The sequence below is a fragment of the Plecotus auritus genome (genome assembly GCF_963455305.1).
Source record: "Plecotus auritus genome assembly, chromosome: 10".
Classification (NCBI taxonomy): Eukaryota; Metazoa; Chordata; class Mammalia; order Chiroptera; family Vespertilionidae; genus Plecotus; species Plecotus auritus.
Genome location: NC_137785.1, coordinates 12,760,582 through 12,785,794, shown reverse-complemented (window position 1 = coordinate 12,785,794; position 25,213 = coordinate 12,760,582). Strand labels below are relative to the sequence as shown.

Here is a 25,213-nt window from a genome sequence, read left to right as displayed (position 1 = left end):
AGCAAATCCAAGTCCTGTTTACCCTTCTGAGCCGTGGAGATGACCCTCTGAGGCCACTCTGTCAGGGGCCTGGACACCAGCTGGGAACTGTGGCTTGTGTTCGATCTGAGAGCAAGAGCCCCCAAAGGAAGACTAAAGAGACAGAAGCTTCTAGAGCAGCGGGCTCTCCAAGTGTGGTGCCTGGACCAGCATATCGGCACCGCCTGGGAGCTTGTTAGAAAGGCACACACTCTGGCCCCGCCCCAGACCTGCTGCTTCTGGCTCAGGTTTCGGACCGAGGGGTCCAAGGCCCATGCAGGGTGCAGCCACGGCTTTTCTTTCCCCTTTGCTTCTCTTCGCTCATTTCCTCCTGAACTTGGCGCTTTCTCTGTGGCCTGACGCCTGGAAGGCCCTGGGTCTATTCCTTTCATTCCCCTACCCCACCCCCTTGCCTGTTTCAGTCCTTCTCAGAGTTTCCCTGGTTTTTATAAACTGGTATTAAAAAAAAAATCTAGCCCGGCCGGTGTGGCTTAGTGGTTGAGTGTCAGCCTATGAACAGGAGGTCACGGTTTGATTCTGGGTCAGGGCAAGTGCCCGGTTGCAGGTTCGATCCCCACTGTGGGGCGTGCAGGAGGCAGCCGAGCAATGATTCTCATCATTGATGATTCTATCTCTCCCTCGCCTTTCCTCTCCCTTCCTGTCTCTGAAATCAATAAAAATATATTTAAAGAAGAAAAAAATCTAGTCTGGTCGGATAGCTCAGTTGGTTAGAGCATTGCTTGAGGGTTCAATCCCTGGTCAGGGCACATGCAAGAATCAACCAACGAATACATAAATAAGTGGAACAACAGATCTCTCTCTCTCTTTCCTCTAAAAAAAAAAAAAGGAGGAAAAAATCTAAACCTCTTGAGGTACCTGGATTTCTTGGCAGGCCTGCAGCTATAGCTGCGTTTAGAACACCCAAAGAACACACAAAACATTTCTAGTGTGTAACCATAAACTGGGCTTTTAGGAGCCAGACGCCAGGCCCTTTCTGAGCAGTGCAGGTTTTATAGGGCACACTTTTCTGTTGTAAGGAATTCAGTGATTTTAGAGCTCTAAAGGTCGCTCAGAATAAAGATGGGGTAGATTTTAATTGCATTTCAAATTGCTCTTTCTCTCCCTTCCCCTAAAGGGGTAGGAGCGGGCAAGCAGCCAACATTTCTTGCCTGTTTTCCTTTTCTGGCTTTGAAATAGACACAGCATGCTAGTGGCTACATATCCCGGTGCTGGCAGCTCTTGGCCTTTGCACGGAATTGCAAAAGGTGCCTCCACGGAGAGGCCCCGTCCCAGTAGAGTCTCCTTTGTGTGGACTGGAGAAGGGGGTCCTTTCTCTTGGTGGGTGTTGCCCTTATCTGGGTCTCGAGGGTGTCAGCACCTCACTGGATTTGAGGCCCCTCTGGTCCCCTGGCTGGGTTCCTTTGTGTGTATATATTATGTACCCAGCACAGGTTGACATGTATCGACCTTATAACTTACATCCTGCGTTCATTTATTTATTTTTATTATTTTAAAAAAACCTTCACCTGAAGCAATGTTTATTTTTTTATTTTATTTTTTGTTGATAATCCTCACCTGAGGATATTTTTTCCATTGATTTTTAGAGAGAATGGAAGGCGAGAGAGAGAGAGACATAGAGAGACATCTATGTGAGAAAGAGACATTGATTGATGGCCTCCCACACGTGCCCTGACTAGGGGCCAGGAATGAACCTGCAATCCAGGTACGTGCCCTTGACCGGGAATAGAACCCATGAGCCTTCGGTGTGCAGGCCAGCGCTCTATCACTGAGCCACACCGGCCAGGGCCATAACAATTATAACCAATGTGGTGGCTTAAAATCATAGACATGTAATCTCTCAGCCCTGGAGGCCAGAAGCCCAACGGCAAAGCGCGGGCAGGCCCGCAGGGCAGCCAGCCTTGCTCGCCGAGGAGTTGGGGAAGGACCCTTGGTGGCCTCTCGTGGCATCTCGTGGCTCCAGGCGTTCCTCGGGTTGTGGCCGCATCAGTCTGATCTCTGCCTCTGTCTTCACATGCCTTGTGTCCTTTGTGTCCTCTGGTAAAAGGTCATCAGTCACTGCGCTCCTGGAGATAATTTAGGATGATCTCATCTCCTCTCAATTATACTAATATATGCAAAGATCCCTCCCCCCCCCAAATAAGGAAGGCCACATTCAGATTCTGGTTGGTGGACATATCTTTTTGGGAGGCCATCATTCAGCGCACTACAGACGCCTTAGAAATAAGCACATCACCAGGGGGCGAAACTTGTAAGCATCATGGTTGGCGAGTCCACTCCACAGCGCCTCGCCTGATTCGCCCTTCTGGCTGAGCCGTGTGGGAAGTGAACTGATTCTCGGTGGCATTTCATGACAGTGTAAGGGGAAGAGGGTCCAAGTGGGTTATTAGAGGGCAGGATGGTGGGGACCTGTAGGGGCATTGCAGAAAGTCACTGGTTGGGGTTTGGCCTGGAAGCCAGCCAGGCGGCTGCCGCTGTGCAGTTAGTTCCCATGAGTTTGGGAGCCTGTCGGCCTGGGTTCAAATCCCACCTCTGCCATTCTTCTAACTGGTGGCCTTGGGCCACTTACCTCGCCCTTTTCTCTGCCTCAGTTTTCTCATCTGTGAAATGGGTGTGAGGGTAAAGGCACCTGCCACATCGGATTGTTACGAATGCAATGAAATAGGAAGACGCACTTAGAACAGGACCCGGCACTGCGGAGCTTGGCAAGCCTTGGCTATGGTGACAAAGAAGATAACGAAGCAGGAAATGATGGCAGCTGAAGGCGCAGGGCACAGACAGATCACCCGGAACGCCTGGCCTTCCCGACTCCAGCCACCCTGGGGGTGCTCCTAAGCAGGGGTCAGCCTTGTGCGCGGGCAGGTCAGCTGGTGGCCAGTGAGGAAGTGGGTTGGCACAGAGGAGCAGAGGCCACAGGGAGCCTGGCGGGCTTTACTTGGTCGTTTGTGCCTGGTATGACTGATGTCCTTACTGGTGGACTTGAGCTCCGGGAAGGTATGACCATGTTTGGCCATCACATGTCTCGGCGCCCAGCCCGGAGCGGGATTACAGTGACACTCGCAGATCCATGGCTGCAGCGGAGGCAATATTTCAAATTCATAACAAGCAGCCGCTCGTGGGCACCCATCAGCCATGCCTGGCGTGGTGCGGAAGGAGGGCCGAGGGCTCCCTGCTCTGCCAGGTGGTTCCCTTCAGTTGCTGGGTCTTGGGAGGCCTCAGGGGGTCCTGAGCGGGCCAGCGGGTGCTGGGGTTTGGAGCAACCTTTATTTACCAGTCGGTAAGGAAGTGCTTGAGTGTTTTAACAACGGGTGCGGCCCGTTATGAGCAAGCTGAGTGTTAGCACAGGCTAGGTGGCTGGGTGGAGGGGTGACTGGGTGGATGGGTAGGTGGCGAGGGAAATGGTGAGGTGTCATTTGGGCAGGAGTGGTGGTCGGGGAAAGGAGGCGAGAGCGCGGAGAGGTGAGGGAGGCGGAATGGCTAAGACTTGGGCGCGTCAGGATTTGGCCCTTAGTCTCAGGAGGGCTGTATCAGCTACCGCTACATTACAGCTCCCAAATTTAGAGGCCGGTCTGGTTACTATTGCTGTTTAACAAATTACCCCAAATATAGTAGCTTAAAGCAACAATTGTATTGTGCTCATGGTTTAATGGGTCAAGAATTTCACATGGGCCCTAGCCGGTTTTGCTCAGTGGATAGAGCATCGGGCTGTAGGCCAAAGGATCCCGGGTTCGATTCTGGGTCAAGGACACGTACATTGGTTGCAGGCTCCTCCCTGGCCCTGGCCCTGGTCAGGGCTGGTGCAGGAGGCAACCAATGGATGTGTTTCTCTCACATCGATGTTTCTCTCTGTCTGTCCCTCTCTCTTCCACGCTCCCTAAAAATCAGTGGGAAAATATCCCCAGGTGAGGATTAACAAAACAAAAAAAAAAGATTTTCACATGGAATTCACCCTGGCGGGTGTGCTCAGTGGTTAGATCGTCAGCCCATGCACTGAAGGATTATCGGTTGGATTCCTGGCCCCAACCGAGGAGCGTGCAGGAGGCAACCAATCGATGTGTCTCACATGGATGTTTCTCTCGCTCTCTCCCTGTCTCCCCCTCACTGCCTTCCACTTGTTCTTAAAAATATATATATATATATATCCTTGGGGAAATATCCTTGGATGAGGATTAACCAACAAAAAAAGAAGAAAAAGAATTTCACCTGGAATTTGACCCAGTGGGTCTCTGCTCCACGATGTTGGGTCTGGGCTGGGAAGACTCAGAGGCGGGGGCAGAGGCCTGTCCGCACACTCGCCTGGCTCTGGGCTGGGGGGACTTAAGATACGACCGTCAGCCAGAGTGCCTGCTTGTGGTCTCTTCAGGTGACACGCTTTGGCGTCCCCCTCGCATGGTGGCCTCAGGGTAGTCAGGCTCCTTTCTGATGACTTTCAGGTCCGACGTCCCAGTGGGCAAGGCAGAGACTGCATTGCCCGTTGCGACCTCGCTCCGAAGTCGCCTCGTGGCACGTCTGTGCACTGCCCTGGGTGAAGCAGGCACCACTTCCCTCCATTCCAGGGCAGCGGCAAGGTCGCCTGGGGAAGGTCTGGGTGATGGAGACGTGGTTGCAGCATCTTTGGAAAACAAGATGCTCCCCCGTGGCGGGGATTTGGACTGGGCACGTCTGGCCTTACCTGGGTGCCTGTGGTCAGCTGTAGGTCAGCTGAGTTGGTGGCTCTGCGTCCAGGCCTGGGTGGCTGTGAGCGGTGATGATGGCGGTGACGGGCATGTGTCCCTTGCCCTCCGACAGGCTAGCCCGGCCTCTTCACATGGCAGCTGGGCAGAGTCAAGGCCGCCAGGTCTCCTTCGGCGGAGCCTCGGGAACGCACACATCACTTCTGCCACGTTGTTGGCCAAGGCAGGTCCAAAGGCCAGCCCAAGTTCAAGGGTTGGTGACAGGCCTCTTGTCTTTTTTTTTTTTTTTTTTTTTTTTTAAATATATTTTATTGATTTTTTACAGAGAGGAAGGAAGAGGGATAGATAGTCAGAAACATCGATGAGAGAGAAACATCGATCAGCTGCCTCCTGCACACCTCCCACTGGGGATGTGGCCACAACCAAGTTACATGCCCCTGACCGGAATCGAACCTGGGACCTCTCAGTCCGCAGGCCATCGCTCTATCCACTGAGCCAAACCGGTTTTTGGCAGGCCTCTTGTCTTGATAGTGGAGCTGCAAAGAGCATGTGGGATGAGGGAGGAAAGAGTTTGGGCTCCTTTGCGGTCACCTTGATGGTCCTTTTTTTCAGATTCCCTCACCATCAGCTCTCCTCCATTCGCCGGGCCTCTGCCCAGTGGGTTCACAGAGTCCCGTCCTTGCCCCGGGGAAGGGTCCTTGGGATGGGTTGCAAAGTTACCAGAGGTGTGAGCTCATTTATGTCAGGTTGTATCTGACTGTAAATAAAGGAACACCTAGTAGGAACTTAAATGGTCCCAGTGAAGAATCTCCAGGAAGGTAGCCCATGAGGAGTAGTTAAGAACCCAGCCTTTTTCTCTCCTCTCAGTAGTCATCCTTTGGAAGGGACTGTGTCAGCCTCGGGTTTGTTGCCTCACGGTTGCAAATCGGCTGCCACAGCTCCCGTCATCACAACTATGTTCAAAGCTGATAGCGAGGAGCCAAAGCGTCTCTTTCTGAGCAGTTCTGTCTTTATACTCCGGAAGGAAAACGTTCCCAATGTCTGCCAGAGCCTCCCCCAAAGTCTCGCTGAGTAGAACCCAACCCTGCACCCTTTGGCTTTTCCTGTGTGCAGACAGCTACGCCTAACCGAGCTGCAGGGAAGCCTGGGAACGTCGATGACTGATTAAGGGGTAGGCATGACACTGGCTTAGTCTAATTGTTTTAAAGCCGTTCTGACGACAGCTCACAGTAGGAAATATGTACCCGTACAGGCGCTCATAATTGAAACCGGTGTCACAAGCTGATCCTTAACATGTGTTGCCTTTTAATCTTTTCTATTCTATCCCATTCCATTTTATATTCTATATCATTTAATTAAAAAAAGGAATCTGGCCCTGACTGGGTAGGTCAATTGGCTAGGCGAGAGCATCGTGTTGATCCCCAGTCAGAGCACATGCAAGAATCAATCAGTGAATGCATAAATCCATGGCTCTCCCTCCTTTCTTCTCTCTCTCTAAAATCAATCAGTAAATTAAAAAAAAAAAAAAAAATCCTGGTCACAGCCTGCTGATTTGATTTCACAGCCCTCGGCGGCCTGGCCCATTGTTTGAAAAAGACGGACTCAGAACCACGGCTTTTTGTTTACATCGTGGACTTGGCAAGTGTCACCCTGAGCAGCATCCGGCTGCTTGGGAGGGAGAGGAGAAGGGCTGGGGACATGTGTTTGGAAAGCAGCAGCCAGACCTGGCCACTTATCTTCTCATCCTGACATTCCCATCAGCCAGTGATACAGTCCTGTCGACTTGCTTTTTATGACTTGCAAGTGACCCGAGGGTCACTCACATGCGTATTGGGGAGTTGCAGTCGGCCTGTTTCTGGAGCTAACGGGGCCTTTAATTCCTGTCCTGTAAGCTTTCTGGCTTCTGCACAGCTCCCGATGACAACGCAGAACTCCCATGGCATTACAAGTGCCGGAGGAATTCACACGAGTTTCTGGAAGGACACTTTGTCATTGTTGCGTCACAGCTGTTCTCCGGAACTGCCTGTGGTTTCCAGGCTGGCGTTTCCTGCTTTTTATAGCTGGTGGTGAGGAGGGAGGCGCTGCAGAATCTCAGGGTCTGAGTTCGAATTCCGCCCCATGGCGTGGTCCTGGTTCCTCTGCGACTCTGTTTCCCGAGCTGTGAAACGTGAGTCAGCGTTCTTCCCGCCTCACTGGGGCCTGAGAGGGATCAGTGGGTATAGAGTTAGCAAAGGCCTGAGACGGAGGAATCAGCGGGCGCCTGTGGGCTTTTCAAGGTGCAGCAGTCAGGTTTGACTGAGTGATGTGCAGTAACAAGTGAGCCCCGAAGCTCAGTGGCTTACAATAGCAAAATCTCATTCACGCTTGTGTGTGTGCCCTTTGTAGGTTGGCTGTGGCTCTGTCCATGTGCCCACTCCATTCTGGGAGTCAGGCGGGAACCACGCGATGGCTCTGCTCCAGTGTGAACAATTTAGGGTTGGCAGCTTTGCACACCGATTGTGTCCCCGGGAGTCACTTTTCCGGAAGCTTTTGAGGATGTGTGTGTCGAGGAGAGGGGCATCTAATGCCATCCCTGGTTGAGACCACTGGCTGTGCTCCCCAGGGTCAAGGACTGCATCTGCTTTTGCTCATTTCAGCGTCCTCAGCTCTCCCGACGCTGACACAGAGTGGGTGCTTCATAAATGCCCTTTCCACCAGGCTGCCCCTCGAATGAATGAATGAATGAATGAATGAACGAACGAACGGGTTTGTTTTACTTCTGCAGATTCATTTCACAAATATTTATTGAGCTCCTACTCTGTGCCGTGCACTGTGCAGGCCCCACAGGGGACAAAACAGGCACAAATCCCTGCTCTCGGGGCGTGTTGATGTTTTGTTGGGGGAGGCGCAATAAACAACCAAACAAACAGAGATATGATGTTGGATAATAAACTATGTTTGTAGTTAAAATGTTTCATTATGGAAAATTTCAAGTGTGTACAAAGTAGAGAGAATGGTAAAACGGGGACAACCTCCCCCAAATCAACCAACTCCACCAATTTTCACTTTTCCACCCTTCTTACCGACCGGCACTGTCCAGTGGGGCTTTCTGCCATGTGGAAGGGTTCTGTATCCAGTGGCAGATGGGAGCCACCAGCCACACGTGGCTGCTGTTGAGCACTTGCCTTGTGGCTTCCATGGCTGACAACGTTTAATTTCATTTAGTTTTTATATAAATATTTTTATTTAAAACTTTGATAGTCCTAATTATCCTTATTTTCAGTTGTGGTAAAATACATGTAACAGGATTTACCACTTTAGCCACTTAAAATTTTTTTTCTTATTAATTGGATGGAGAAGAATATAGAAACATCAATGATGAGAGAGAATCGTTGATTGGCTGCCTCCCGCACGCCGCCAGGAATCGAACCGTGACCACCTGGTTCATGGGTTGATGCTCAACCACTGAGCCACACCGGCCGGGCATCTCAGCAGTTTCTAAGTGTACAGTTCAGGGGCATTAAGTTGTGCAGCCGTCCCCACCATCCCTCTCCAGAGCTGTTTTCATTTTGTGGAACTGAAACCCTGCACCCATTAAATAACCCCCAATCCAAGCCCCCCAATTCCCCCCCCCATCCCCCACCCCCGGCAGCCACCATCCTGCTTCCTCTGTGTGTGTGTGGACCTCAGAAGAAGAATCAGTAGCACTTCTCTTTTTGTAACTGGCGCGTTTCACTTAGCGCGTTGTACCCCGTGTCAGAATTCCCTCTCTGAATGGTGTCCCATCGTCTGTACACACCCCATCTTGCTCATCCGTTCATCGGTGGGTGGACACGGGTTGTTTCTGCGTCTGGGCTGCTGTGAATAGCGCTGCTGTGAACAGGGGCGTGCACATACCTCCTCGAGGCCCTAGTGCCTTTGGATGTGTACCCAGAAGCGGGATTGCTGGGCCATGTGGTGATTCTATTTTTAATTTTCTGAGGAGCCGCCAGACGGTCCTGCACAGCAGCTGTGCCGCTTTGCGTTCCCACCAGCAGTGCACAGGGTTCCATGCCTCCTCATTCTCGCCACCTCTTGCGATTTTCTGTTTTATTGACAGTAGCCATCCTAATGGGTGTGAGGAGGTGTCTGTGGTTTTTAAAATCTATTTTTATTTTCTATTTTTCTTTATTTATTGATTTGAGAGAAACATCAATTTGTTGTTCGCTTATTTACGCATTCATTGGTTGATTCTTGTAAGCGCCCTGACGGGGGGTCGAACCTGCAGCCTTGGCGTATTGGGACGATGCTCTAACCAACTGAGCTACTAGCCAGGGCCAGTGTCTGTGGTTTTGATTGCATTTTCCCTAATGACGAGTGACGTTGGTCATATTTTCATGTCCTTATAGCCATTTGTGTATCTTCTTGGGAGGTCTGTTCAAGTCCTTTGCCCTAATTTCACTTAATTAATTTGAACTTTAATGTATATAGCCACCTGTGGCTACCGTCTTGGCCAGCATACATCTACATGCCCCCTGCACACCCACAACTGGGCTATTTTGCAGTAAATCACAGGCATTCTATCATTTTACCCCTACATATTTCAGGATGTATTTGTACATCTGAAGAGGGGAAAAAGAACAGTTTCATTACTACACCTAGAATCTTAATCCCAATTCCTTAGTATCAGAAATATCCAGGCAGTGTTCACGTTCTCTTTTTCACCATTTGGGTTTGTTTGTGTCCTTAAAGGATCCCTCTGCCTGCTGGCCGCGAGCACAGGGGCGCGGGCACATTTCATCCCTGTGTGTGGCCCCTGGCTTCCCCATACCCGCTCTGTTTAGCCTTCATTATCTCACCTGAGAAATGGGGTAGTACTAGGGGGTTGGAAGGCTTCAAGGAGACTTGGTGTCGGCAGCTTAAGTCGGACCGTGTGCATAAGCCACGGCTGAAGCAGATGACAGGTCAACCCTCCCAGTTGTGCTCAAGGGTGACACGTGGCAAAGGGCACCAGGACTTTTGTCCCCAACACCGGGCCCAGCCAGAAAGCTTTAGGATGGCCACACTGCGTCATACTCACAGTGGCAGTTAAGTCCAGGCATGCCTCATTGTATCGCGCCTCACAGATGTTGCTCCCCCCGCTTTTTTTTTTTTTTTAACAAATCAGAGGCAAGATTTTCCACCAGCAAAAACATTATGACTCATGTGCTTTATTGCCATATTTCATTTTGGTGGTCTGGAACCAAACCCGCAATGTTTCCAATGTAGGCCTGTATAACGAGTATATATCACTTACAAAATACGTGAGGTTTTACAGAGTTCACGTGAAACGGGTGGGGAGCTGGGGAGCCTTTTTTTTTTTTTTTTGCCAAGGGCCATTTGGATATTTAGAACATCATTCAAAGGCCATACAAAATTACCAATTTAAAAATTAGCCTTGCTAGCTCAGCCGGTGTGGCTCCATGGTTGAGCATCGACTGATGAACCAGGAGGTCACGGTTCAAATCCCGGTCAGGGCACATGCCCGGGTTGGGGGCTGGATCCCCAGTGTGGGGCATGCAGGAGGCAGCCGATCAATGAGTCTCTCTCATCTTTGATCTTTCTATCGCTCTCTCCCTCTCCTTTCCTCTCTGAAATCAATAAATATATATATTTTTTTAAAAATTAGCCTGCTATATTTGGTCAAACATTTAATTAACTCACTCCGAATGCCTTGGGAGGGCCAGACCAAATGATTTCACAGGCCTTATGTAACCCGAGGGCTGGACATTCCCCACCCCTGGTATAAAACAATCCTGTGGGGGAACATACTATTATCACAGTTTTCCAGATGGGGAAACTGAGGACACAGGCCCAGAGAGGCAAAGTCAGCTGCCCAAGGTCACCCAGCCTGTGCGTGGGGGAGCAGGGAGTTGAGCCCCCCTGACTCTAACCCCAGAACCATCACCCCACGCTGGACCTCTTGGCATCAACCCAATAGGAGACAGATGCCAACCTGGGTACCCAGTTGACAGGGGGACATCTGAGAGAAGCCCAGGCCTGCTAATCATTACATATTGTCCTCTTTATTATGGAACGTTTAAAAAATATACAAAGTAGCCCTGGCTGGTGTGGCTCAGTTGGTTGAGCGTCGTCCCATCACCAAAGTTGCCAGCTCGACTCCTGACCAGGGCACTGCCTGGGTTACAGGCTCGATCCCCAGTGGGATGTTTCCCTTTCACATGGATGTTTTTCTTTCTCTCCCCCTCTCCCCCTCTCTCTCTAAAGTCAATAAAAACCTATTTGAATACACATATTCCACTAACTAGAATGTATGATGAAGCCCCAGGTATGTCCTTGTCATCATGCTCCAACAGTTATCAACATTTTGCCATTCATGCCTCACCTGTCCCCCACCCACTACCACTTGATGATGGTGACTTTTTTTTTTCTTTCCAGTTTTTAAAGGTGAAATTTCATGCGTTCCAGGGCACAAATCCAGCTGTTAAATTTAGGTCCTTGCCACCCACACCGCATCACAGTGGAGATCGGGCCCCTCCCCCCATTCATTTCTCTGTGTTACCACTGGGATAAAAACACACCGATAAAATGTTCTCGAAGTCTGGAGCCTCCTGCGACGTTCCCCCGTGGGTTTGGAGAGGCTGCTGGGATAACAGCCCCTCCTGGCTTACCCCAAAGCGCTGGCCTCGCCTCAGACTGGAGGCAGGGAGGAGGGAAGATTTTGGAACCCGGCTGCTCCCTTGAAATGCCCTTGAGTGCCTGTGAGAGCCTCCGGGCCAGGGGCGTGCACCTGGAATCCAGGTGGGACACTGGCCTTGTGACAGCTGCTTTCTAGACCTTCCTGGGTGAGGAGGAGGGGGGGAATCGGGCTCACGTTCCCGTGCCACTCTCCTGTCTTATCGCTGGGAATCTGACTATCAGCAGGCATTCCTAAAGCGATAACAAAAGCCTGCGGGAGCGAGTCACCAGCCCCTCTTATCTTGACATTTTTGCCATATTTGCGTCAGATCTTAAAAGAGAACCGATGCAAGAGCATCTTCTGTGTCACAGCGGCTGAGTGGGGCTGCTTGGGGGACTCCGGTTCCCATGGCCGCTGGCCGCTGACCGGGGAGGGCTCTTGGGGGTTTTGCTAGGTGCTCTGAGCCTCAGTCTCTCATCTATGGAGTGGGGCTAACAAAAGCCCCACCCGTAGGGATTTAGAGGAGGGGAAATGGGTTAATACGCAGAGTGGTTTGCTTAAAACCCGTGCCAGCACACAGTGGGCCCGCATCAGTGACTCAGCGTCCCTTACAGCGGAACCTCATGATTCACGGATTCTGCGTTTATGAGTTTGCCTGCTCGCTACCATTGGTAACCCCCAGCTCTTCAATACACATGCTTCTTTCCAGGTCCCTTGCAGACGTGTGCAGAGCCGTGAAAAACGCAAACCACGCGTGTATCCAGCTGAGGGCGCTGCTGTGGCCACCGGCGTAGGGTTGAGGCCCTGCCTAGTGTTCCTAAGACCAGGGAGGCGGGATGTGCCCTGCAGGAAAGACTGTATCAGCGAAGCTACGCTCAGGCCCGAGTTAGAGTGCTGTGGGCTGCGTGTTCAGTGTAAACGACCGACAATGTATATGAAATCAGGCTTCCTTAGGGGTCACAAGGAAACCGTGGATTGGTGGATGAAAGTGTGACAGGCTTGTAGGAACCTAGTTCCTCGTGTTTCCTGGGAGTGGGGATTTGGGATTCACTGTTCAGTGTTCCCGGCGGCGTTAGAACAGAAGTCCCGTGGACGCCAGAATTGGCTGGATGTTGTTAGACTGATGTGCCAGTAAATGCTGTTGTACAGTGTTCTATACCACTAGAGGCCGGTGCACGAAATTCGTGCAAGAATAGGCCTTCCTTCCCCCGGCTGCCGGCACCGGCTTCCCTCTGGCACCCGGGACCCGGGCTTCCCTCGCAGCGCCCCCCCCCCCCACTTCGTCTGGAAGGTTGTCCGGAAGGACGTCCGGTCTAATTAGCATATTACACTTCTATTGTTATAGATTATGTGCCAGGTGTATATATCCTGTCCTGTGCATATGTACATACGGCACAGTATGTGTGTATATGTGATCATGTATAGTGCTGGTTTACGTGGTTATAAAGTGGATTTGACCTCTCCTTTAACCTCGTATCTTCAACCATTCCGCTCTCTCTCCTGTCCCCAATCCCATCACTCCCCTCCCAGCTACATCTTTCTCCTTTTGCTGACTTTCTCACTCACAGTCTCTGTCTCATTCTCTCTCCACAGCTGGCTCCCGAAAGGACACTCCCCAAGTCCCCTGCTGGGGGCCCCGCGTAGACCTGGAGTGGACACCCCCTCCTTCCCTTCATGATTCGTTTGTAGCACAGGTAACCAGCGGGGAGGGGTCCCCATGCATCCCTAGCTCACCCTCCTGGGCCCACGTAGGCCCCTGGGCTGGGAAGGAACATTCCATCTTGGCAGAGCCTGCAGCCCCTCGTCTTCAGCCGGGCCGCTGGGACATGTGGGCATCTCCCCGCCTCCACCCCGCTACTGGCAGGCTCTCCCTCCCCCCTTTCTCCAGCTTCTTTGCAGACTCGCCTTTCTATCCCCTGCCGGGCCTTGTCCCCCCTCCTGTGGCTGGTAGAGAAGGGCAGGGGCTTGTAGGCCACAGACCTGGCGACACGGGGGGAGGGACGGACAGGTAGGGCTGGGACTTGGAGTCAGAGATAAGCCGCTAAATGCAGCAAAGCCGAGGAAGGGCCTTCCTGGGGTGGTCCCAGGGCCCGCTCTGGGAGGGAGAGTGATTGGCACGTGGGGCTCATGGGAGCTGAGTGGGATTGGGAGGTCTCAGTGAGGGTTGTTCAGAGCATGCTGTGTGGGTGAGGGGTGGGGACCAGCTGAGCGAGCGTGTGAGGTTAGGTATGTGGGTCCACGACAGTCTAAGAAGAGAGGGCCCTGGGCTGCAGCACGGAGGGACTGGGTGTGGCTTCTCTGTCCTCTGAGCATCACTGGGAAGAAAAGATGGGCAGGGAAGGCTGGGGCGAGTGTGCTGGAAGGAGAGAATGATGGGTGTTGGAGTGGCAGTTTGGCCAGATGGACAGGTGGAAGCTTGGAGGGAGGGAGGGTGATAGGAAAGATGGAAGGTTGGGTGGGCTGGGGGTGGATGGGCAGATGCAGAGAACTTCCTGTCCCTGACCTGTAGGACGGGGCTGGCGACATCCCTCCCTGTCCCGGGGGTTGGACAAGCTAACGTTTGTGCAGCACTTGGGACGGGGCCTGGAGCAGTGCAAGTGCTCGGCACGTGTTAGCCGCCTGCATCCTCATCCTCATCCTCATCCTCATCCTCATCCTCATCCTCATCCCCATCCCCATCCCCATCCCCATCCCCAACCCCATCCCCATCCCCATCCCCATCCCCATCCCCATCATGCTGACGGGCTCAGCCTCCATTTACTCATCTGCAGCGTGGGAGTGACAGGACCCCCCTGAGGGATGCTGGGAGGATGAGCTAAGAGAGTGTGAAGGGCTTAGCACCGGGCTGGGCTGCGCAGGGTCAGGCTCGCTTAGTCTTGGGTGATGTCATCATCATCATTATCAGATTCTGGGGACAGAGAGGGAGAGGGGAGGAAGAAAAGGCGGTTCTGCAGGGAGGGCACCCCCACCCCTCCCATGCCCATGGGAACAGAACCCTGACCCCCTACCCCCACCCAGGACTACCCTGACCCCGGAATGGTCCTTGACGGGAAGTCCTGGTATGCTGCTGAAGTCTAACCTCTCTCCCTTGCCCTCTTCCCGCCCCGCCCGCCCCACCCAGTGGCGATGGATGATGAGGATGGGAGATGCTTACTAGACGTGATTTGGTGAGTAACTGGCTCCTCCCACCCTCCTTTCCCCTCCCCTCCCCCACCCGCCCCTTGCCTCCTCAGTGCCTCTTCCCTTCTCTCTTTCAGTGACCCTCAGGCCCTCAATGACTTCTTACATGGATCCGAGAAGGTGAGTGTCGGGCAGGAGGTGTCCGGGGCAGGGGCTGTGGAATGGGGAACTGACATGTTCCCTGAGGCAGTAGACATCTGCCCCTTGACCTCTGTCAGCCGGGCAGTGTGGCTGCGGAGGAGAGCAAAAGAGATGGCAAATCCCTGACCTCACGCCGTCCACATTTCCTTGGTCAACAGAATAGCCAATAACCAGTAAAAGTGACAGTGGAAAGCACCGTGCAGAATAGGACGGGAAAGAATAGTGTCACTTGCACAACAAAAGAGGTTTGAAAGGAAATGAATGGGGGTGGGGGCAGGGGCTTCTTTAGCCAGTGTGGTCAGGGAGGGTCCCTCTAAGGAGGTGACATTGAAAGTGGACCTGAAGGGTCAAAGGGAGGTGCCACGGTGCTCCGGGCAGGCCAGGAGCAGGTACAAAGGGGGGAAAGTTGGCATGGTTGAGGAACAGAAAGAAGGCTGGTGGGACTGGACCGAAGGGGAGACTGGTAGGAGGTGAGACGAGGTGAGAAAAGTCACCTGGTCGTGCAGAGCCCGGAAGACCTGGATCCAGGAGTTGAGGTTTTATTTTGAAGCGACAGGCAGCTCTGACGTGTTATCAAGCAGGAGAAAGCCATTATCTCGGATTATCACCCGAGAGAGTGGGACAGAGCAGGGGAGAGAGGAAGTCTGTTGATCCACGAGGAGTTGTATCAGTCATCTAGGGCTGCGTAACAAGTTGTCCCACCGCTTGGTGACTTAAACCAACACGTTAGAGCTCGCGCAGTTCGTGGGGGTCAGGCTTAGCTGGGGGTCTGGCTCAGGGTCTCTCTGGGGTTGCAGTCAGGTGTCTGCTGGGGCTGCTGTCGTCTGAGGGCTTGTCTGGGGCTGGAAGATATGCTTCAACAACGTATCCCCATGGCTTTAGCTGGGGCCGCAGCTCCTCACCACGGACGGGGACATCTCCTTGGGGCTGCTACTTAAGTGTCCTCACGACTCGGCAGGTGGCTCCCCCAGAGTGAGTGACCCAAGGGCCAAAGCTCAGTGCCTTTTATGACCTCGTCTTCAGTCCCACATTGTCACTTCTGTCAGTTTGTATTCACTGGAAGCAAGTCACCGAGCCAGCCTACACCTGTAGGGAGGGAAAGGAGAAGTATTGGCGGGTGGAGTGGAGGCGAGTGCAATGCGATGACTAGGGCCTGGGCCCCAGGGCAGGGGTGAGGAGGGGCCAGGCGCTGGTGGGGTCTGGGTGGGAGGCAGCTACTAGACTTGATGTCAAGGAAGAGAGGTGTCTAGAATGACTCCTGGATTTTGGCCTGAGCAACTGAGTGGGCTGTGATACGGGTTTCTGTGATTGGGAGGTTGGCGTGGATTCCAGGAACCCATGGAGGGCTGTTGGAAATAGCCTGTGGCTCTGGAGAGACATCCGCTGGAGAGATTGGCAAGGCCACCTCGGCCATGGACAGTCACTGGGCGCTTATGGACACAGGCTCTGTCCTAGGTCCTGAAGGCGCTCCTGGAAATCAGCCTGTCCCTGCCTCCCAGAGACAGTGCTGTGCAGAGAGTGGGGCCGGCTGGGGGGACGTGCCGGGTACTTGGAGTGACTTAGTGGGAAGGGACCGAGAGCTGATGGGAGGAGGTGGCATATATGGCAAGCCCTGAAGGATGTGTTACCAGGAGGAAAGGCAGGACACAGCGTGGGCAAAGGAGGAGGCAGGATTCTCTCGTCACGGCGGCCATGATGTCAGGACAGCCTTGGAAGCCAGGCTGAGGGACTGTGTTGGGGTCATCTTGCCCCCCACTTCGTCTTTGTCTTTTTGTTCTTGATCAGGGCTGGTTTACCGTCCAGCTGACCTCTGACCTTGGGTGGGGGCGGGTCTTGTTACAGCTCGATGGTGACGACCTCCTGGATAATCCTGGGGAGGCCCAAAGTGCCTTCTATGAAGGTCCTGGGGTAAGTGCCTCCCCGGCTGGGGGAGAGCTGCCGGCTCCCAGACATCTCCCAAGCTGTCCACAGCAGCAGCCGGTGGGAGGGAGGCCCCGAAGGCAGGAGGGAGGGGTCACATGACACTCATCCCCATGATGCACTGTGCTGGACGGAGGGTGGGAGGCAATCAGCAGGGTTGGGGGGGTGGGACCTCTGCTGCTGGAGGACCCTGGCTGGGTCCTGGCTTTGGGGGAGACCTTGGGGGTCAGTGATGCAGAGCTGTTCTGGGGAGTTGAGGCAGATGCTGGCTCTGGGGTTCACCGGGGAATACTTCTCTGGGAACAGGTCCTGGAGGCCTGTCCCTGCTCAGCTCTTGGGGGGTGACCCGGTGGGGGAAAGGGATCAACTGACACGGACCTCAGTCTCCATCTGAAAAGTGAATGTGGGGTGATGGACAAAGCCCAGAGGGGGCACCACAGTGGTCATTTATTGAGCACCTACTGTATGCCTGGCTATGCTGGACCCATTACTGAATGTCCTTGTCTTCCTCTTCTTCCTCTCCTGCTGCTTCCCTCCTCCTCTCCCCTCCCCCGTTTTTCCTCCTCTCTCTTCATCATCATAACTATCATTCACTGAACATGTATTCTATGCCATACCCTTTAAGTAATTTTCATTTAGTTCTCACAACTATAATAATATATTCTGAATAAGTTACCTTTCGTAATATAAATGATTACATCCAGAACCCAACAAATAAACATCATTTCATGTTATTGCCTTTATAGACCTGGAACTATGAGCCTATATTCTTATTCCATGATCATTATTCTCATCACTGCTCTCATTGTTTAATGCCCACACGGTCCCCGGTTGGGCTCCAAGCACCTCCCATACTTGATGTCAGTGAATGTCACGACCACCCTGGGAAGCTCTCTGGTCAAATAGCCACTCACCCCAGGACCTTCATATCTGGATTTCATGCCATGAGCATAATTATTGCCTGTGGAATATTTGTTCAAATACTCATACACGTATTTATACCCACATGTCCTGGATTGTGCATGGAAAGTATTTAAGAAATGTCAGAGTCCAACCAGTGGGGCTCAGTGGTTGAGCATCGACCCATGAACCAGGAGGTTACGGTTCGATTCCCAGTCAGGGCACATGCACGGGTTGTGGGCTCGATCCCCAGTAGGGAGGTGTGCAGAAGGCAGCTGATCAGTGATTCTCACCATTATGTTGCTATCTCTCTCCCTCTCCCTTCTTTTCTCTGAAATCAATAAAAAAACATATTTTTTAAAAAATTAAAAAGAAATGTGAGACTCACAGTGCACGTGGCACAAACTAAGGTTTGTGTGCAGTGGCAGCTGCTGCTGTTATGTTTATGGTTGTTATTATTTTTGTTTTTTAATCCTCACCCGAGGGTATGTTTATTGAATTTTAGGGAGAGGGGAAGGGAGAGAGAAAAACATCAATGTTAGAGTAAAACATCGATCAGTTGCCTCCTATATGCGCCCCGACTGGAGATCGAACCTGAAACCCAGGTACGTGCCCTGAACGGGAACGGAATCCAAAACCTTTTGGTGCACGGGACAGCGCTCCAGCCAACTGACCCTCCCCGCCAGGGCTGCTGCTGTTGTGTTTAATAGAGACACAATCTTTTCCTTTTTCTTTTTTGTCAATCCTCACCCGAGGATATTTTTTCCATTGCTATATACACTGAGTGGCCAGATTATTATGATCTCTGAACACATAATAATCTGGCCACTCAGTGTATATCCTATATAATAAAAGGCTAATATGCAAATTGTCCCCTGGACCAGGAGTTCAACCAGCAGGCAGGCCGGCCAACCGCCCATGTCCCCTCCCCCTGGCCAGGCTGGCCGGACCCCACTCATGCATGAATTCATGCACCGGGCCTCTAATATACACTGGGTGGCCAGATTATTATGATCTCTGAACGCATAATAATCTGGCCACTCAGTGTGTGTGTGTGTGTGTGTGTGTGTGTATGTATATACATATTAATTGATTCCAGAGAGGAAGGGAGAGGGAGAGAGAGAGAGATAGAAACATCAATGATGAGAGAGAATCATTGATCGTCTGCCTCCTGCATGCCCCACACTGGAGATCAAGCCTGCAACCCAAGCATTTGCCCCAACCGAGAATTGAACTGTGATCTCCTGGTTCATAGGTTGACGCTCAACCAGTGAGCCACTCTAGCTGGGCTCCATTGCTTTTTAGAGAGAGTGGAAGGGAGGGAGAGAGGTGGAGAGAGAGAGGGAGAGAAAGAGAAACATTGATGTGAGAAGAGAGAGAGACATCAACTGGTTGCCTCCCAGGCATGCCCTGACCAGAGGTGGGGAGTGAACTGGGAATCGAACCTGCGACCCTTTGGTGCTTGAGCCAGCGCTCTAACCATTGAGTCACACCAGCCAGGGTGAACCATGATCTTTTTTTTTTTTTTTTTTTTTTTTTTTTTTTTTAAATATATTTTTATTGATATTTTACAGAGAGGAAGGGAGAGGGATAGAGAGCTAGAAACATCGATGAGAGAGAAACATCGACCAGCTGCCTCCTGCACACCCCCTACTGGGGATATGCCCGCAACCAAGGTACGTGCCCCTGACCGGAATCGAACCCGGGACCCTTCAGTCCGCAGGCCGATGCTCTATCCACTGAGCCAAACCGGTTTTGGCATGAACCATGATCTTTTATCCGAAACCTGCGGGGCAGGTGTTTTTCAGATGCTGGAAAGGTGATGCAGGGGTGTGTGTGCTGCACACAGCAGCAGGCTCGTTCACCTTTCTGAGCCAGACTTCAGAAGGGTCCCGTCACGTGGGTAAATGATGCCTTTCCCCCAGAACGCCCATCAGTGCTGGTCAGGTTTTGCTTCTGCCGTGTTATAAAAGCATCCATGGTTTTCAGAGCCTCTGGGGTTTGGGAGTTGCAGGTGAGAATCAAGGGCCTCGTAGGACGGTTTAGTAAATGGTTTTTGTTCTACTGATGTGTGCAGTGGGGATAGAGGCCAGGTTAAGCAGGCTCCCAGCTAAGCCCTGGGGAGCTGGGCGCCAACCCAGGTCCAGCCACTTCCAGAAGGAATGTTCTCTCTGACTGTGCCCCCCAGGCAGGCACTGCGTGTCCGTTTCAGCTGTGCCCTGAGCCGGCCCTTTGCTCATCTCAGGCCTTTCCCATCTTCTCTGGCCTCCAGCTCCACGTGCAGGAAGCTTCTGGCAACCACTTGAACCCAGAGCCTAGCCAGCCAGCCCCCAGCGTGGACCTAGACTTCCTGGAGGATGACATCCTGGGCTCACCCTCCGCAGGGGGCGGCAGCGGTGGCGGCGGCGGGGGTGGGGGCGCCGACCAGCCCTGCGACATCCTGCAGCAGAGCCTCCAGGAGGCCAACATCACCGAGCAGACCCTCGAAGCCGAGGCCGAGCTGGACCTGGGCCCCTTCCAGCTGCCCACGCTGCAGCCTGCCGATGGCGGGGCCGGTCAGGCGGGTGCTGCAGGGGCTGCTGCCGTGGCCTCGGGGACCCAGGCCCTCTTCCCGGGGGGCACAGACCTGCTGGGACTACAGGCCCCGCCCACCGTGCTGACCCACCAGGCCCTGGTGCCGCCCCAGGATGTGGTCAACAAAGCCCTGAGCGTCCAGCCCTTCCTGCAGCCTGTGGGCCTGGGCAACGTGACCTTGCAGCCTATCCCGGGCCTCCAGGGCCTGCCCAATGGCAGCCCCGGGGGCGCCACGGCTGCCACCCTCGGCCTGGCACCCATCCAGGTAGTGGGCCAGCCAGTCATGGCGCTCAACCCGCCCACCTCCCAGCTCCTGGCCAAGCAGGTGCCTGTCAGTGGCTATCTGGCCTCGGCGGCCGGCCCCTCGGAACCAGTGACCTTGGCGTCGGCGGGTGTTTCGCCCCAGGGCGCCGGCCTGGTCATCCAGAAGAACCTCCCGGCCGCCGTGGCCACCACGCTCAATGGGAACTCGGTGTTCGGAGGAGCGGGAGCTGCCACTGCGGCCGCCACCGGGGCCCCCTCAGGGCAGCCGCTGGCTGTGGCCCCCGGCCTCGGCACGTCGCCACTGGTCCCCGCGCCCAACGTGATCCTGCACCGCACGCCCACGCCCATCCAGCCCAAGCCGGCCGGCGTGCTGCCCCCCAAGCTCTACCAGCTGACACCCAAGCCTTTCGCCCCCGCGGGCGCCACACTCACCATCCAGGGCGAGGCGGGGGGCCTCCCACAGCAGCCCAAGGCCCCCCAGAACCTGACTTTCATGGCGGCCGGCAAGGCTGGCCAGAACGTGGTGCTTTCCGGCTTCCCGGCCCCTGCCCTGCAGGCGAATGTCTTCAAGCAGCCTCCTGCCACCACCACAGGGGCCGCCCCGCCACAGCCCCCTGGGGCCCTGAGCAAGCCCATGAGCGTCCACCTCCTGAATCAAGGCAGCAGCATCGTCATCCCCGCCCAGCACATGCTGCCCGGCCAGAACCAGTTCCTGCTGCCCGGCACCTCGGCCGTCCAGCTCCCCCAGTCGCTCTCGGCCCTGCCGGCCAACGTGGGGGGGCAGATCCTGGCGGCCGCGGCCCCGCACGCAGGGGGACAGCTCATCGCAAACCCCATCCTCACCAACCAGAACTTGGCGGGACCGCTGAGCCTGGGCCCCGTGCTGGCCCCCCCATCGGGGGCCCACAGTGCCGCCCACATCCTCTCGGGCCCCATCCAGGTGGGCCAGCCGGCGCTCTTCCAGATGCCCGTGTCCCTGGCTGCGGGCAGCCTGCCCACGCAGAGCCAGCCGGCGCCCACTGGCCCCACTGCCACAACCGTCCTCCAGGGCGTCACTCTGCCCCCCAGCGCCGTGGCCATGCTCAATGCCCCCGACGGCCTGGTGCAGCCCGCCACCCCCGCCCCCGCCGGGGAGGCCGCGCCTGTCCTCACCGTGCAGGCGGCCCCCCAGGCGCCCCCCACGGTCAGCACCCCACTGCCTTTGGGCCTCCAGCAGCCTCAGGCACAGCAGCAGCCCCCCTCACAGGCCCCCACGCCCCAGCCCGCCAACCCGCCTCAGGCTACCACCCCTCAGCCCAGCCCGGTCCTGGCATCCAGCCCGGAAAAGATCGTGCTGCCCCCGTCCGCCACTGCCACGGCCATCCTCACTCAGGACTCCCTGCAGATGTTCCTGCCCCAGGTACCCAGGCTGGGGGGGTTGGCGGGGGGGTGGCTGTGGGCATGGGGAGTGAGGGACAGAGGAAGGGGTAGTGAGGGCAGGGCCTCTGCTGTGGAGAGGGGCTGAGGGCAGCGAGGTGGCTGGGGAGGTCTGTAGTCTAGGAGAGCATCTCAGAGATGGCACCCCTGCTCTGGGCACCAGTGTCCCCAAGGAGGCCCCAGGGTGACAGGGGCCTACTGACTGACAGGAAGATGGACAGACAAGGAGGGGCCAACTGACAGATAGTGGACAAGAGAGGGGCCGACTGACAGATGAAGGACAAGGAGAAGGACCGACTGACAGATGGTGGACAAGGAGAGGGGCTGACAGGTGAAGGACAAGGAGAGGGACTGACTAACAGATGAAGGACAAGAAGGACCGAATGACAGATGGTGGACAAGAGAGGGGCTGACTGACAGATGAAGGACAAGGAGAGGGGCTGACTGACAGATGAAGGACAAGGAGAAGGGCTGACTGACAGATGAAGGACAAGGAGAAGGACCGACTGACAGATGCTGGACAAGAGAGGGGCCGACTGACAGATGAAGGACAAGAGAGGGGCTGACTGACAGATGAAGGACAAGAGAGGGGCTGACTGACAGATGAAGGACAAGAGAGGGCTGACTGACAGATGAAGGACAAGGAGAAGGACCGACTGACAGATGCTGGACAAGAGAGGGGCCGACTGACAGATGAAGGACAAGAGAGGGGCTGACTGACAGATGAAGGACAAGAGAGGGGCTGACTGACAGATGAAGGACAAGAGAGGGCTGACTGACAGATGAAGGACAAGGAGAAGGACCGACTGACAGATGGTGGACAAGAGAGGGGCCGACTGACATGATGGACAAGGAGAGGGGCTGACTGACAGATGGTGGACAAGAGAGGGGCCGACTGAGATGGTGGACAGGAAGAGGGACAGGCAGACAAGGAGAGCTACTGGTTGACAGAAAGACAGGGTTGGAGAGCGAGTGACTGGCTGACAGACAGGCTGCCCTGCTGGAGTGCTGGGGCGAGATCACAGGAACATAGGGCAGGTCGGGGACAGACAAGGGAGGGAGGGCGGGGAGGGGACTGACCTCCAGGGACTCAGTGGGAGGAGCTGCCGGGGCTGCGGCCTCTTGGTGCCTTCGTACCCGGTTCCCACCACCCCCTTCTCTGGGGTGTCAGTGGGGGCGGGGGCGGGGGCGGGGTGGCTGCAGGTCCGCGGGGCAGCCTGGTGACCCTGTGTGGGCTGCCCGTTTCAGGAGAGGAGCCAGCAGCCCCTCTCCGCGGAGGGCCCCCACCTGTCCGTGCCCGCCTCGGTCATAGTCAGCGCCCCAGCTCCTGCCCAAGACCCAGCCCCGACCACCCCCGTCGCCAAAGGAGCTGGCCTTGGCCCTCAGACCCCCGACGGCCAGGCTTCCCCGGCGCCAGCCCCCCAGGTAGATGAACCCCAGCAGCCTCTGTCCTTGCCCGGACCAGCCTTGCCCGCGCCCTCCTCGCTCCCCACCCCCTCTGGCTGTCCTGCCTGCTGCTCTGTCTCGCTGGCTCCTTCGCTTCTCAGATACTTCCTCGGGGCTCCACGGACCCCGAGACCAGGGCCGCCCGCGGAGCCCACACACGAGGCAGGAGGTTGATACACACAGCAGGACGTGGCTGACTTCTTAACATTCTCATTTTCCTATCTGGGTTGATAAAACATTCCGATTGCTCCCATTTCAAAAGACACGGACGAGAAGCCCTTCCTGAACTTGGCCTCCTCTGTCCCTGCGTTTCCACGCACGGGCAGCAGGATGGCCTCTGGATCCTCTTCCTTCCGTTTTTATAAAAATGGGAGCGTGCTCCGCGCGCCCGTGTGAGCCCTGCTCTTATCACCTAAAGTTTTGTCGCGGAGACGGCTGCTTCGCTCTTTGTAGAACTGCGCGGGCTCCGTTGTGTGTGTGTGGGTGTCCTGCTGTTTATCTCACGGCAGTCCTGTGGCACTGCGGTCACCTCTGGCTTCACCTGCTATGAGCAAGGCTGCGAGGAGTGACAGCGCAGCCATCGCTGTAGGCTAAGTTCTTAGAAAGGACATTGCTGCCTCTGAGCATTTGTATTTATAGTTTGACAGGTATTGTCTCGGGGAGTGTAAATCCGTTTCTCCTTTATCTGTGCCTGCTTTCCCACACCTCGGCAATATATTCAACTTGGCCAGTCTGGTAGGGGGAAAATTGTATCTTGTGGGGTTTTTGTTTTGTTTTGTTTTCAAAAGTTTTTTTCTGTATTTGCCTAGGAAGCAAAGGTTTTATTTTGTTTATTTATTTTTTTTTAATATTTTTATTGATTTCAGAGAGGAAGGGAGAGGGGAGAGATAGAAATATCAATGATGAGAGAGAATCATTGATCGGCTGCCTCCTGCATGCCCCCCACTAGGGATCCAGCCCACAACACAGGCATGTGCCCTTGACCGGAATCGAACCCGGGACCCCCCCAGTCCGCAGGCTGATGCTCCATCCGCTGAGCCAAACCAGCCAGGGCTGTTTTGTTTTGTTTTATGATTTTATTGATTTCAGACAGGTGGGGAGAGGGAGTGAGTAATAGAAACATCAATGATGAGAGAGAATAATTGATCGGCTGTTTCCTGCAGGCCCCCCTCTTGGGGATTGAGCCCACAACCCTGGCATGTGCCCTGACCGGGAGTCGAACCATGACCTCCTGCTTCATAGGTTGATGCTCAACCACTGAGCCATGTTGGCTAGGCTGTATCTTGTTTGCTTTTTTAAAAAGCTCACCTGAGGATATTTTTTCCATTGGTTTTCAGAGAGAGTGGAAGAGAGGGAGGGGGAGAGAGAGAGAAAAAGAGAAGCGTCAGTGTGAGAGAGACACATTGATTGGTTGCTTTCCACACTTGCGTTCCCCAACCGGGGTCAGGGGAACCTGCAACCCAGGTACATGCCCTGGGACTGGGAACTGAACCCACCACCCTTAGGTCCGCAGGCTGACATTGACCACTAAGCACCGGCCAGGGCTGTGTCTTGTTCTAACTTGCCGTTCTTTTACTGTGAATGAGGCTGGGCAGGCTGTCGTAGATTTAGAATTGTTTGTGTTTTCCTTCCTGTGGAATTGTCTATTCGTACCCTTTGCCATTTTGACATTTGGGTTATTGGTCATTTTCTTGTTGAGTTGTCAAAACTCTTTACATATTAGGAAATTTAGCTTTTGTCTCTTATGGGTCACAAGCACAGGAGAGGTTAGGGAGAGCCAGCCATCTTTTACTCTGGAGGGGTGGATGTTGTACTCATTCAAAAGGGACCCGGGGATGGGTAGGTTGTATCGGAAGGAAGAGGAGGGAATGGCATCAGCGAGGTCCAGGATGGCAGCAAGCTGGGCTTGGGCCTCCAACAGCCAGGATTTCATTCGTGATTTCAGTGCCTGTGACTTTTTTTTTTTTTATAATATATTTTATTGATATTTTACAGAGAGGAAAGGAGAGGGATAGAGAGTTAGAAA

At 54.2% G+C, this 25,213-nt stretch overlaps 1 protein-coding gene across 2 annotated transcripts in view; it reads left to right on the top strand.

Annotated features, from left to right (window-relative positions):
• Nucleotides 1-25,213, top strand: part of BICRA (BRD4 interacting chromatin remodeling complex associated protein) — an 81,742-nt gene that overhangs the window by 43,794 nt on the left and 12,735 nt on the right. For both annotated transcript variants that reach the window (XM_080645723.1, XM_080645722.1), the window contains exons 2-7: nucleotides 12,940-13,040; nucleotides 14,468-14,513; nucleotides 14,604-14,646; nucleotides 16,510-16,575; nucleotides 19,760-21,724; nucleotides 22,990-23,166. In XM_080645723.1, coding sequence (XP_080501849.1) covers nucleotides 14,473-14,513; nucleotides 14,604-14,646; nucleotides 16,510-16,575; nucleotides 19,760-21,724; nucleotides 22,990-23,166 — 2,292 coding nt within the window. In that variant the 5' untranslated portion in view covers nucleotides 12,940-13,040; nucleotides 14,468-14,472. The remainder of the gene's footprint in view (nucleotides 1-12,939; nucleotides 13,041-14,467; nucleotides 14,514-14,603; nucleotides 14,647-16,509; nucleotides 16,576-19,759; nucleotides 21,725-22,989; nucleotides 23,167-25,213) is intronic.